This window comes from Phyllobates terribilis, unplaced genomic scaffold, assembly GCF_046119375.1.
Source record: "Phyllobates terribilis strain yellow unplaced genomic scaffold, ASM4611937v1 Scaffold_2__4_contigs__length_985480577, whole genome shotgun sequence".
Lineage (NCBI taxonomy): Eukaryota > Metazoa > Chordata > Amphibia > Anura > Dendrobatidae > Phyllobates > Phyllobates terribilis.
Window position 1 is genome coordinate 800849049 of NW_027362762.1, and position 14999 is coordinate 800864047.

Sequence of the window (14999 nt, forward strand, 5' to 3'; positions counted from 1 at the left end):
GCTGTATACCTTCATGCCACTGGTGGCACAAGGAGGACCTACACATTAAAGGTAGGCAGTGTTAATGTCATGGCTTTCTTTCTAGTCATGTGGTATGAGTGTAGGATGCAAAGGGCCCACCAGTGACATTGACTCTGTCAGCCCACTGTTCTTCTAGATACAAATATTACATTACCCTAATTTCCAAATTTGCCTATGCTTCTCTGTAAACTGGGTAGTTTGATAAATGAATCATGAGGTACTGCCCTTGCCTATACAGAGTGAGACAAGTATATTGTGCCAGCTACTGCTCACGTGGGTGAGTGGGGTTGTGGTGGAGCCCACTCCTGAACAGGTGCCCACCGGGGAATTCTCCTGTTCCCTTATTGGCCAGTCTGAGTGTGGCGCCCTGCTGCGCACTGGTGCCACAAAACCCAGAAGGGTGCATGGATGGACTTCTCCACAAGAGGCCCTCACACATTCACACACCTCCACCCTACCACCTCAGACCAGCAGAGGGAGCCCTGATAGGGATATATATAGGGAGGGTGGAGCCAGGCAGCTGAGTTTCAGTTTAGTTTGGAGCTCAGTCAGAGTTCAGTCTGTGAGAGAGAGAGCGTGCTGATGCTCAGAGAGCAGCGAAGAGCCGCACGCTGCTGCGGTGTTTAGGCGAGCCAAGGCCTACAGCACGAGGTGAAGCCTAGTGAGGGCCCTGAGTGTAGCTGAAGGCAAGAGGAGAAGGAAGAAGTAGCGAGGGGGCAGAGGAGCATACCAGTCTCACCCCGAGATATATACCGGACACCGGGTCCGCGCCTACGGGGTCCCTTTTTACCCAGTAGGGACCACCGGACACCTGGAGGACTACAGGTCCCAGGTTTACCAAACGCTGACTACAGTACCAGGGCTAGGAGTCACGGAGGCCCCAGCGTCCAGGGAGAGTGATCTCCAAGAGAAGGCCCTACCACCAGGTCAGCAGGTGCAAGAGAGAGACAGTAACCAAGCTAGGCCTAACCCCAGGCAGGTCAGAAGCTTAGCAAGAGGAAGCAACGGATCAGGAGGCCCTACACCCGCTCACTGGGGAGAGTCCAAAAGTGCACCCTTCGCCCGGAGTACCCTGGACTGTGCCTGCATCATCACCAGTAAAGGTACAGAAGCTTACCCCCGTGTGAGTGTCCATCCTTCCTCCGGGACCGTCCTGCCGTCTCTCACCGGCATCCACCATCTACCCCTAAACTGCCCTGGAGCTAGCTCTACCTGCTGCCGTAACACCAGCTCCAGAGGACTGCTCCGCAGCGGCGGCTCCCTTTAGCCGCATTCCACAGGTGGCGTCACAAACTTACTATAAATCCCCTATATATAATCCCCCTTTTTATTGACCGCCCTGGGCCACGGACCAGGCCTGCCACCGTGATATCACCCCCAGCATCTACCGGCCCGGCACCCGGTACCCCACGGCCCAGTGGGGCGCGTCATGAGCCTCTTAATTATTATTAATACTGCTGCTATTGTTATCATCATTAATTTACTGCATTACTTGTTCCTTCTATTTATTTCCAAGATATAACATGCCAGATGGTAGGAAACGTGAAACCGTTCAAGGGAATGAATTCTGTCGTTTCCTTCTCTATCTGCCTTTAACAATACAACTACTATAACTAATAATGGTAATGAAATGCACTTTGGATGAACTTGCTTTGTTTTTTATGCACCCAGCAGTACATAGTTTATTACCGGGATATGACCTGTAACAAGATCCTATTGGCTGGCAGCGACAACTGCCAAAAGCTGTCGTATGACAGAGACCACTCCAGCCAAAACATCGGAACAGTTGATATCTCCAGTCCTTCAAATAGTCTGAGCATGACTTGCAAATTCATGGAAGATTGCTCATTAATATCAGCAGAGCCTATGGAACAAGCTGCTCAACACAGAGGACATTACTTTATCCAGATTAAACCTGCTTAATCTCTGAGCCAACACTTTTGACTTTGAGAAAGCTATTTAACATGTCACTTTGAAATTATTCAAAAGTGTAATTTGGAAGCCTGAATTTTATATGTCTAAAAGTAATCAATAGAAAGATGATGTGTGCGGTAATGTCTTGAACTAAAGAGAATTTCAATATATTGTATGTGTATACTAAGTATACTACATGTGAGTTTCAGACTCCCAAACCTAGATAATATAGTAAAATCCTTCTTTCTCCTACAAGGGAATGTGTCAGCAGGATTTCTCCCCCATCACCCCCAAACTATTTATATGTGCATGTATAGTGGGTACTCAGCACCCCATCTTGACTGAAAAAAAAACAAATGTAGAAATTTTTGCAAATTTATTAAAAAAGGAAAAACTGAAATATCACATGGTCAAAAGTATTCAGACCCTTTGCTCAGACACTCATATTTAAGTCACATGCTGTCCATTTCCTTGTGATCCTCCTTGAGATGGTTCTACTCCTTCATTGGAGTCCAGCTGTGTTTAATTAAACTGATTGGACTTGATTTGGAAAGGCACACACCTGTCCATATAAGACCTCACAGATCACAGTGCATGTCAGACCAAATGAGAATCGTGAGCTCAAAGGAACTGCCCAATGAGCTCAGAGACAGAATTGTGGCAAGGCACAGATCTGGCCAGGGTTAAAAAAGAATTTCTGCAGTACTCAAGGTTCCTAAGAACACAGTGGCCTCCATAATCCTTAAATGGAAGACGTTTGGGACCACCAGAAGTCTTCCTAGACCTAGCCGTCCAACCAAACTGAGCAGTCGTGGGAGAATAGCCTTGGTGAGAGAGGTAAAGAAGAAACCCAAGATCACTGTAGCTGAGCTCCAGAGATGGAGATGGGAGAAGGTTCCACAAAGTCAACTATCACTGCAGCCCTCCACCAGTCGGGCCTTTATGGCAGAGTGGCCCAATGGAAGCCTCTCCTCAGTGCAAGACATATGAAAGCCCGCTTAGCGTTTGCTCAAAAACACATGCAAGACTCCCAGACTATGAGAAATAAGATTCTCTGGTCTGACGAGATGAAGATAGAACTTTTTTGTGATAATTCTAAGCGGTATGTGTGGAGAAAACCAGGCACTGCTCATCACCTGCCTAATACAATCCCAACAGTGAAACATGGTGGTGGCAGCATCATGCTATGGGGGTGTTTTTCAGCTGCAGGAACAGGACGACTGGTTGCAATTGAAGGAAACATGAATGCGGCCAAGTACAGAGAGATCCTGGATGAAAACCTCTTCCAGAGGGCTCTAGACCTCAGACTTAGCCGAAGGTTCACCTTCCAACAAGACAATGACCCTAAGCACACAGCTAAAATAACAAAGGAGTGGCTTTAGAACAACTCTGTGACCATTCTTGACTGGCCCAGCCAGAGCCCTGACCTGAACCCAATTGAGCATCTCTGGAGAGACCTGAAAATGGCTGTGCACCAACGTTCACCATCCATCCTGACTGAACTGGAGAGGATCTGCAAGGAAGAATGGCAGAGGATCCTGAAATCCAGGTGTGAAAAACTTGTTGCATCATTCCCAAGAAGACATGACCATGTGATATTTCAGTTTTTCTTTTTTTAATAAATTTGCAAAAATGTCTACATATCTGTTTTTTTTCAGTCAAGATGGGGTGTAGAGTGTACTTTAATGAGGAAAAAAAATGAACTTTTTAGAATTTACCAAATGGCTGCAATGAAACAAAGAGAGAAAAATTTAAAGGGGTCTGAATACTTTCCTTACCCACTGTAACTCTTTCAAAGTCCAGCAATAACTTTACATGGCCAGTTCGTTTCTCTGTTACTTAGAAATCCATGTTTGGATTGATATGCAAATTAGTGTGAAAAGCTTTTTGTACAATTGAAGCCTCTGTCACTCTAGCTCCATTCCAGCCTCTATTCTGTGTTACTTCAGGCAAAAGAGCTGTCGGTCAAGTAGGAGGAGGCAGCACTGTGTGGGAAATAGAGCTGGAGTGACAGAGGTTTCAGATCTACAAATAGTTCAGCCTCATTTGCATATCAGTTCAAACGCTGATTTTTCAGTAACAGAGGAACAGACTGGCCATGTAAAGGTGTTGCTATATTTGTCTTTAAAGAGCTGCATGTCTATATAAATAGTTTGGGGGTTGAAATTCTGCTGACCGATTCCCTTTAATTGCCTGTCAAGTTGTTATTCTGCTGTATCAGCGCTTTGTCAGTTATATGTTAATGTGTACTGCTTGGCCAGTGAAAGTTCGCTGTAAAGGATGAGAAGGATCCTGTATACATATACAAGCTTTTACCATCTACCCTCCAGATGCACATTAATAGGAAGAAACCTGTCAATCAGTTGATACATATCATAAATACATTGGACTCCTTGCTTGCAGTACTGGCTATGTGTTGAAAATATTAAAGGATTATCACTTTGTAAAAAAAACTTTTTCCAAAAGGCTGTTATCTTTACAAAAGCAAACTGAGCTTTTCCTACCCTCATCTGGTCTATTGCTGTGTCTCTGCCGCTACCCCGGTCTCTGTTGCTTTGCTGCAGTGGTGACGTCATGTTACACCAGCATTGCCGTAAACTTACATCTTACAGGAGTTGTTCCCTTTCGAAATAAATGTCTCAATAACTTAAAGGGGTTGTACGGTACTTTAGATTACCCCCCATGTATCCCCCCCTGGTCCCTAAGACTTTTTGTAAATATCTTCTGCTGTTGATAATGCCTGTGAGCGACGCTATCGGTAGCCGCACACAGGCATCACGTGACCCCCGGCTGCAGCCGGCTCTGACATCCGCTGATGTCACGACAAGTGCTGGCAGCAGCCGGGGGTCACAATCTTCCTGATTCCACCATGCATTGGGAAAGCGCGCGGTGGATGCCAAGTGTGACGCAGGGGGGTAACCCCACCCACAACCCAGCAGCCACCGCGGGGACCCCAGCGCTGAGTCACGCCTCACTTGTCGTGACGTTGGCGCTGGGGTCATGTGATGCCTGTGAGCTGCCACCGACAGCGCCACTCTCAGGCATTATCAACAGCAGAAGGTATTTACAAAAAGTCTTAGGGACCAGGGGGGGATACATGGGGGGTAATCTAAAGTATCGCACAACCCCTTTAGGTTATTGAGACATTTATTTCAAAAGGGAACAACTCATGTAAGATGTAAGTTCTCAGAAAACTCACAGACTGCTGAATGTCTGTACTTTTTGCCAGGAGTCGTGGTGTCAGAGTCGGCGTCCGACTCCTAAAATATTTAATAAATTGGGTGCAGTAGTACAATGCAGGGTGGGCTGTAAAATTTTTCATAAGAATTTGGGAAAGTTATGAAATGTCCTATAAATGTCTGTTCTATTTCTGATCTAAGTATTTAGGTTTTTAGTTGAGATGAATCTGTGCTGCACTTTACACTGTGTTCTGAATTATTAGGCAAGTTGTATTTTAGATGATTATTTTTATTATTGATCAACAACTATGTTCTCAATCAACCCAAAAGACTCATAAATATCCAAGCTTAATATTTTTGGAAGTTGGAGTGTTTTTTTTTTTTAGATTTGGCTATCTTAGGAGGATATCTGTTTGTGCAGGTAACTATTACTGTCCCGAATTATTAGGCAACTTAATAAAAAACAAATATAATCCAATCTCACGTGTTTATTTTCACCAGGTAAACCAATATCAGTGCACAACATTTAGAAATAAACATTTCTGACATGCAAAAACAAAAACCAAAATAATTAGTGATCAGTATAGCCACCTTTCTTTATGATGACACTCAACAGCCTTCCATCCATAGATTCTGTCAGTTGCTTAATCTTTTTTCGATCAACATTGCGTGCAGCAGCCACCACAGCCTCCCAGACACTGTTCCGAGAGGTGTACTGTTTTCCCTCCCTGTAGATCTCACATTTTATGATGGACCATAGGTTCTCTATGGGGTTCAGATCAGGTGAACAAGGGGCCCATGTCATTATTTTTTATTCTTTTAGACCTTTACTGGCCAGCCATGCTGTGGAGTAGTTGGATGCATGTGATGGCGCATTGTCCTGCATGAAAATCATGTTTTTCTTGAACGATACTGACTTCTTCCTGTATCACTGCTTGAAGGAGTTGTCTTCCAGAAACTGGCAGTAGGTCTGGGAGTTGAGCTTCACTCCATCCTCAACCCGAAAAGGTCCCACAAGTTCATCTTTGATGATACCAGCTCATACCAGTACCCCACCTCCACCTTGCTGGCTTCTGAGTCGGAGTGGAGCTCTCTGCCCTTTACTGATCCAGCCTCTGGCCCATCACGAGTCACTCTCATTTCATCAGTCCATAAAACCTTTGAGAAATCAGTCTTAAGATATTTCTTGAACCATTCTTGAAGTTTTATGTTATGTTTCTTGTTCAAAGGTGGTCGTTTTTCAGCCTTCCTTACCTTGGCCATGTCCCTGAGTATTGCACACCTTGTGCTTTTTGATACTCCAGTAACGTTGCAGCTCTGAAATATGGCAAAACTGGTGGCGAATGGCATCTTGGCAGCTTCACTCTTGATTTTCCTCAATTCATGGGCAGTTATTTTGTGCCTTTTTTGGCCAACACGCTTCTTGCGACCTTGTTGGCTATTTTCCATGAAACGCTTGATTGTTTGGTGATCACGTTTCAAAAGTTTGGAAATTTCAAGACTGCTGCATCCCTCTGCAAGACATCTCACAATTTTGGACTTTTCAGAGCCCGTCAAAACTCTCTTCTGACCCATTTTGCCAAAGGAAAGGAAGTTGCCTAATAATTAAGCACACCTTATATAGGGTGTTGATGTCATTAGTCAACACCCCTCCTCATTAGAGAGATGCACATCACCAGATTTACTTAATTGGTAGTTGGCTCTCAAGCCTATGCAGCTTGGAGTAGGACAACATGTATAAAAAGTATCATGTGATCAAAATACTCATTTGCCTAATAATTCGGAACACAGTGTATGTACATGCTCAGCAGTGAGGCAGGGCTGTAGAGTCGGAGTCAGGAGTCAAGGAAATTGAGGAGTCGGAGATTTGGCTTACCAACTCCACAGCACTGCTTTTTGCTGCCTTCAACCACAGCCGCCTAAGGCTGACAAGTTTTCTTTAATTTACTTCACATTTTTACAATTCATTGTGATTCAGCTCAATTCTATACACCCTATCTAGTAAGACGTCTAGTACTGGTTGTCATTATCCTCCTTGTTCTTGAATATGACAGACATGGAAATAAAAATAAGGTGAAAATAGTATAATTCTGGGTAAGTGCCTCTGACATCTGCCTTCTGACCCTCTGAGTGTCTATAGGCCAATACCAATCAGGATAAAGATGTCTGAACTATCTGATCATCTGATGTGTATGGGGGCCTCCGAACTCTTCACAGGTAATATTGGGAGAGAAAAGGCTTGAATTTACACAACTTAGTTCTCCTGGTAGGTGTTTTGCAGTGGCCTACTCCCTTCTCACCATTACAAACACATGAGTTGTCAGCCAAGCCAAAATGAATGTGTGTGTGGCTTTGAGAGAGATGTCATTTGGCTGAATTGGGGTCAGGGAATAGATATATAACGTGTATAGGCACCTTTAGTGGAGTTTGCCTTTGGACATTAAGCCAAAATTACTGTAGATTAAATACAAATAAAAATGTCAACAACTATACACTAATAGACAAATCAGGGACTTGTATTTCAAAATATGTATATTTTTAATTAAAGTAAATTTGTCAGTAGAATCAGCCCTCCTAAGCTGGGCATGCAGGTCATAGGAAACTGAATAAAATGATAACATGATATCTGCGATCTGATGTCTTATTAAAAAAAAATCCACATTTTTCATAGTATATAAATGAGCTGGTAAGATCTATAGGCTGGTCATAGATCTCAATGAGAATCTGCTTCCAGAGCTTATTGTAAATGAAAGAGGCTGTTACCTGTGTGACATGTAATGACTGACAGTATGCTCTCCTGATCTACTTGTCTCACACTGGTCTCTCCTCCTTTAATTTAAAATAATCTCTGGAGGCAGATTCTCATAGATCTTAACAGTTCATTTACATATTAAGAAAAATGTGGAATTCTCGGGAATAAGACATGTGATTGCAGATATCAAGGTATCATGTCCTTACAGATGGCTTAGGAGGGTTGATCCTATTGACAGGTTCCCTTAAAGGGGCAAGGACACCTCCTTGTCACTTATTAGTTCAATAATGGCATCTCCATACTCTCCTTTTTAAAACAAAAAAAACGAATATACAGCATCATTGATTTTCTGGCTTTGGTGGAAAGCATTAAGTTCTGTGGCTTATGTTGTACAGATGCATAAAGCACTTATCTGCTTATTTTCAAAACACTTATTGGTGCAATTTTCTTATAAGCCATTATTCATATGACTCATCATAAAATCTTCTAACTGGGTTTATTCCAGCTAACAATAAGAATTCACTTTTGTTAAGGCTTCACTATTCTGTATTTTTTATAAAGTCAAACAGTTTAATACAGTGGTGTGAAAAAGTGTTTTCGCCCTTCCTGATTTCTTTAGCTTTTGCATGTTTGTCACACCTAAATGTTTCAGATCACAAAACAAATTTAAATATTAGACAAAGATAACACAAGTAAACACAAAATGCAGTTTCTAAATGAAGGTCTTTATTATTAAGTGATAAAGAAATCCAAACCTACAGGGCCCTGTGTGAAAAAATGATTGCCTCCTAAACCTAATAACTGGTTGGGCTACCCTTACCAGCAACAACTGCAATCAAGTGTTTGCGATAACTGGCAATGAGTCTTTTACAGTGCTCTGGGGGAATTTTGACCCACTCATCCTTGCAAAATTGTTGTAATTCCGAGCATGAACCGCCCTTTTAAAGGTCATGCCACAGCATCTCAGTCAGATTATGGTCAGGACTTTGACTAGGTCACTCCAAAGTCTTAATTTTGTTTTTCTTAAGGCTTTCAGAGGAGGACTTGCTGATGTGTTTTGGATCATTGTCCTGCTGCATAACCCAAGTGCGCTTCAACTTGAGATCACAAACAGATGGCCGGACATTATCCTTCAGGATTTTTTGGTAGACAGCAGAATTAATGGTTTCATTTACCACAACAAGTCTTCCAGGTCCTGAAGCAGCAAAACAGCCCCAGATCAACACACTACCACCATATTTTACTGTTGGTATGATGTTCCTTTTCTGAAATGCTGTGTTACTTCTACACCAGATGTAATGGGACATACACCTTCCAAAAAGTTAAACTTTTGTCCCGTCAGTCCACAGAGTATTCTCCAAAAAGTATTGGCGATCATCAAGATGTTTTCTGGCAAATGACGAACCTTCATGTTCTTTTTGCTCAGCAGCGGTTTTCACATTGGAACTCTGCCATGCATGCTATTTTTGCCCAGTCTCTTTCTTATGGTGGAGTCATGAACACTGACCTTAACTGAGGCAAGTGTTGTTTGGATGTTGTTGTGGGGTCTTTTGTGACCTCTTGGATGACTCGTCGCTGCAGTCTTGGGATAATTTTGGTCACTGGAGCTGGCCACTCCTGGGAAGGTTCACTACTGTTCCATGTCTTCGCCATTTTTGGATAATGGCTCTCACTGTGGTTCGCTGGAGTCCCAAAGTTTTAGAAATTGCTTTATAACCTTTTCCAGATTGATAGATCTCAATTACTTTGTTTCTCATTTGTTCCTTAACTTCTTTGGATCCCATCATGATGTCTAGCTTTTGAGGATCTTTCGGTCTACTTCACTTTGTTAGGTAGGTCCTATTTAAATGATTTCTTGATTGCGACAGGTGTGGCTGTAATCAGGCCTGTGTGTGGCTAGGGAAATTGAACTCTGCTTCGCAAAGATGTGTGAAAAAAGAGAACCACCGAATGATAGGTCCAATCAGACAAAAGTAATTAATTAAATACCTTTATTAGAGTTATGGTTAAAGTGACACTACATGCACAAGGAGAGCCGCATAACAGTGACCATACAATGTAGTTACAATATATGCTATAGAGCATGCAGGTAGATGCTAGAGTAAATAAATACAATGTACTAAAAAATGGAAAACGGTACAGAGTAGACTTAGATCACCAAATGGGCAATAAAAGGTAACATAAAGATGTCCACATCATGATAATATATAACACTATGGAGGGGAAAATTCCTCTATACTCCATATCAGTGACAATTCATGTATGCCATACCCATCTATGTAGTAATCAAAGTAATCGATCTACTGACTCAAAACATAACGAATATATGAAAGAGTATATGAAAGAGTATATACCTGCATGCTAGTCAGCGTAAGTAGACAGGCACCAAGCGGCGTAGCCCCGACGCGCGTTTCGGACACACGTCCTTCGTCAGGGGGTAGCGTCCATAAGAACCAGCGTGTATAAAAATACTGATGCGACCAATCGGCAGGCACCGGATATCCTACATAATTAAGGCCACCCGCAAACATGACCTAAATCGAGGCGGGCGCGTACAGCTGTGTGTCCGCCGATGTATACAGGCAGCGTTTGATGTACACGCATGCGCCGGCCGGAGGGACCGGAAGCCGCGGGCATCGCGTCATGCATCAGCTGACGTCGGGAACACACGTGACCCGGGTCACCTGATGCATAGAGACACGTGACCGCAGCCTCATGGAGCACAGACGGCGCATGCGTGTAAACACCTACCCGTAGCCATGGGTACCAATCTGTCCACTATATCAATTACACAACGGGAGATCGGAAGGACAGGACCAATAAATGGGCAGGAGACGAGTGGAAACGCCACAAATAGAATAGAAATATTAAAAATTGTATAAAGTGAATAAGTGCAACACTAAATAAAGTGGCCATGCAATTCATATAAATATAATCTTATATTAGATCCATATATAAACGACATTAAGGAGTATGTATAGAGAGGAGAGAGATTAAACTTACGTAATAAAGTGAATATAGTGGACATGTGCAATAGTGTAAGAGACCTGAGATGGCCAGATAAACATTATGATGTATATTATAAAAGGTACCACAGAGTATATATACACATACATAAATATGCATGTGTATATATATGTATCCATATCATAAAGTGCTCACGTGCAGAGAAGTGAATAAAAAAGGGGAAAAAAAGGGGGAAGAAGAAGAATGAAGACCAGATAGAAAAAGTCGTGTATTTAAAGATAATATTCAAGGGAGATAATATATCCCAAATATAAGTTTGATCAAATATAGGCAGGGAAGAGAATTAATAAAGTGTAGAGGTAGATAAGAGAGCCCATACCGAACTTGCATATATATGTACAGATATGCCATATCGCCATGCATACATACATGTATACATATTATACAGCACATGTGCAAAATATAGTAAAATGGAAAAGAAACATAACTCATATTTATACATGTCATCCATGAACATATAATATATGTACATAGATCACATGTATTTCTCTGGCCGTGTGATATATTGATTAAGCTGTAAAAACAATTATATAGAGGAACGATGTATAAAAGGACATTTTTATACACGCTGGTTCTTATGGACGCTACCCCCTGACGAAGGACGTGTGTCCGAAACGCGCGTCGGGGCTACGCCGCTTGGTGCCTGTCTACTTACGCTGACTAGCATGCAGGTATATACTCTTTCATATACTCTTTCATATATTCGTTATGTTTTGAGTCAGTAGATCGATTACTTTGATTACTACATAGATGGGTATGGCATACATGAATTGTCACTGATATGGAGTATAGAGGAATTTTCCCCTCCATAGTGTTATATATTATCATGATGTGGACATCTTTATGTTACCTTTTATTGCCCATTTGGTGATCTAAGTCTACTCTGTACCGTTTTCCATTTTTTAGTACATTGTATTTATTTACTCTAGCATCTACCTGCATGCTCTATAGCATATATTGTAACTACATTGTATGGTCACTGTTATGCGGCTCTCCTTGTGCATGTAGTGTCACTTTAACCATAACTCTAATAAAGGTATTTAATTAATTACTTTTGTCTGATTGGACCTATCATTCGGTGGTTCTCTTTTTTCATGTGTCTTACCGAATGGTCTGCCATTCCATATTGGTCCATATAATAAGCACACGATTATTCATTGGCCTGTTTACTTGCGGGTCTGAATATGGTCAGTGTCTTATACTGCTACATTCAGTGTTGTATATATTCCCAAAGATGTGATAAACTTCAGTTAATTTATGTTTTAAGGGAGGAGCAATCACTTTTTTACACAGGGTCCTGTAGGTTTGGATTTCTTTTTCCCTTAATAATAAAGACCTTCATTTAAAAAGTGCATTTTGTGTTTACTTGTGTTATCTTTGTCAAATATTTACATTTGTTTTATGATCTGAAACATTTAAGTGTGATAAACATGCAAAAGAATAAGAAATCAGAAGGGGGCAAACACTTTTTCACACCACTGTAACTGGCAATATATATCACTCTAAAAATAGTATTAGTAGAATATGTAATATAAATCTGTAAAACATATTTTCACTTTTGTGATTACAGCTGGTAGTACACATTGAATTAATTTTCTTTTTCAGGTGGATCAGTCGAGTTAACCTTGCTGCTTCTGGCTATGCAGAAAGAGAGCGGATCAAGCAAGATCAAGGTGAACATAGTCTTTGGACCAAAACTGACCTTCCCTATATCCTGTGTCTGGTATTGAAGTTCTGCGATATTAACATTAATGGGGCTGATGCACAATACCAGATACCGCCAAGGAAAAAGGTGGCTCGGTTTCTGGGAATAAAAAACAGAGCCTGTGTTCTAATACCTGTCCCTTTAAGAGAAACACTTAAATGCTTGTTGCTTCTCATATTAGTGTTTTTAAAGGGGTTGTCCACTACTTATTATCCCCTCCCCAATGTATCCCCCTAGGGCCCATAAGTGTCTTTGTAATTACCTTCTGTTGCAGGTTCTACCTGTGAGCGGCGCTATCGCTGGCCGCTGACAGGCATCACGTGACCCCCGAGGGTCCCTCTTCTGCGTTCCACCGCTGGATGCTGGGTTGTGGGTGGGGTTACCCCACACGTCGCACCCAGCATCCACCGCGCGCTCTACATCTCCCCATTCATTCGGAAAGCGCGCGGTGGATGCTGGGTGTGACGCGGGGAATAACCCCGCCCACAACCCAGCAGCCACTGCGGGGACCCCAGCACTGAGTCACGCCTCACTTGTCGTGACGTTAGCGCGGGTTACGTGATGACTGTGAGCGGCCACTGATAGCGCCGGTCACAGGCAGAACCTGCAACAGAAGGTAATTACAAAGACACTTATGGGTCCCGCGGGGATACATTGGGGGCATAATAAAAAGTTGTGGCCAACTTCTTTAAGCATATTTTGCCTAAGCAATGTAAAGTTTCCTGTGCAACCAAGCCTATTATAGCTTTTGGAAATGCAAACCAAAATAAAATAAATTTACCATATTTCTACTGATATAGATATAAAACCACACATTGTATATACGGTAAATGTCTTGGTCTGTATCTAAAAATAGATGTTTCCTGTAAGATAATGTGGCATTTGGACATGTGTGGGTGGTCATCTAATGTGTGTTGGACAAAAATAACCTGTGCCTTGTGTACCAAAGCGTATTCTGTTTACTGCGCTACACTTCACCGTGCTGCCCAAGAACATAATGCTATTTTCTGCATTAGCTAGATGTGGAAATATAGTCAATTGGAACTATTTGAACTGATTTTCATTCATCCTGTGGGTTATATAAGCTGCCAGGATTTCATGACATGTAGCTACGTTTCAGACAGGGCAATTCAACAGGCTCATAGTGGTAGTAGTGCATGGTTATGCGCATCAACCTCTGTGCATTCACAATTTGTATACTTAGTTTCTTCCATCCAAAATAAATTTTTGTCATAAGCCTGAAGAAAAATTCTATCCTAGGTGCATGTCATAAAACCCTGATGAGGTAAATAAAATGTTCAATATTTTTAAAGGAAATATGCATATAAGATCAATACCACCCAAACAGGATTTATGGGCATATAGGTCTTTGAAAGCTAAATCCATCAACACCTTCATATCTCCTATGTGTTGCTCCTTCCCGAGAAACCAGAATTTTAATTCATATATAAATGAGGTGTTGAGTGCCTTGATGGGACAGAGCATTTCCCAAGCTTCTGCTTCCTGTGGTTGTTTCCCTGCCACTACCAGCCTCTTTATCTTGATTTATAGCTCTCTGTCTGATTTACTTGCCTGGCACTTGACATTACACAGACAGTGAGCTATTGTCACGGGTGTGTCAGGGTTGACAGACAGTCAAACGTGTCCGGCTGTAAAAGGTTGCCGCGTTTGGCCTTACAAATATCTCCCTGAGCTTTTCTTTATTCCTCTCTCTTTAGGACCCAATGGTGATCCTCACCTTGGTTGGGGATTATACCTTTCTCTTTAGGACCCTGAGGTATCCTCACCTTTCTGATATTAATCAGCACTTCCTTCCTGTGTTCTTAAATACATTCAGATCCTCAAAGAGTTGCTGTTATACCTATTTAGGCCTGGTATTTTAGTAGTCAACTAGAATTACCTTCGTGGATTGTTGCCGTGCTTTCTCCGGTGTCATCTTGGCGAGAAGTGTATTCCCCTGTTTGTTTCCCCTGTATGTACTTTAGTTGTAGTGGGGCTGACTTAGCGCTCACCCCTTCCACTCCGTTCCTAGGGCCTAACCTTTAGGGTCAGCTAGGGCCAGATTTCCTGCTCGGTTATAGGTGCAGAACCTGTTTAGGGTCTATAGGGGAGTCTGGGTTTGTCGTCAGATCTTTTTAGGGGTCTCCACTCTCCCTTTCCCTAGTTGTAGGGCTCCCTCCCCTTTTCCCGTGGTATACGCTGGGTTCTCCCCATACCTAGTGTGACAGGTATCAGTCAAGCTAAAATGGAAGATAGTGGCAGGGTAACAACCTTAAAAGGCCAGAGGCTATGGAAATTCTCTGTCCCACCCAGGGCACTTAACACCTCATTTACATATGAATTAAAATGCCAATTTCTCAGGAATGCAGCAAACAGTAGAGAATATGAAGGTGTCAATGGA

At 42.3% G+C, this 14999-nt stretch overlaps 1 protein-coding gene across 6 annotated transcripts in view; it reads left to right on the forward strand.

Moving 5' to 3' along the window:
• CNKSR2 (connector enhancer of kinase suppressor of Ras 2) overlaps positions 1–14999 on the forward strand; it is a 537182-nt gene that overhangs the window by 439360 nt on the left and 82823 nt on the right. For all 6 annotated transcript variants that reach the window (XM_073667499.1, XM_073667498.1, XM_073667500.1 and 3 more), the window contains one exon: positions 12499–12566. In XM_073667499.1, coding sequence (XP_073523600.1) covers positions 12499–12566 — 68 coding nt within the window. The remainder of the gene's footprint in view (positions 1–12498; positions 12567–14999) is intronic.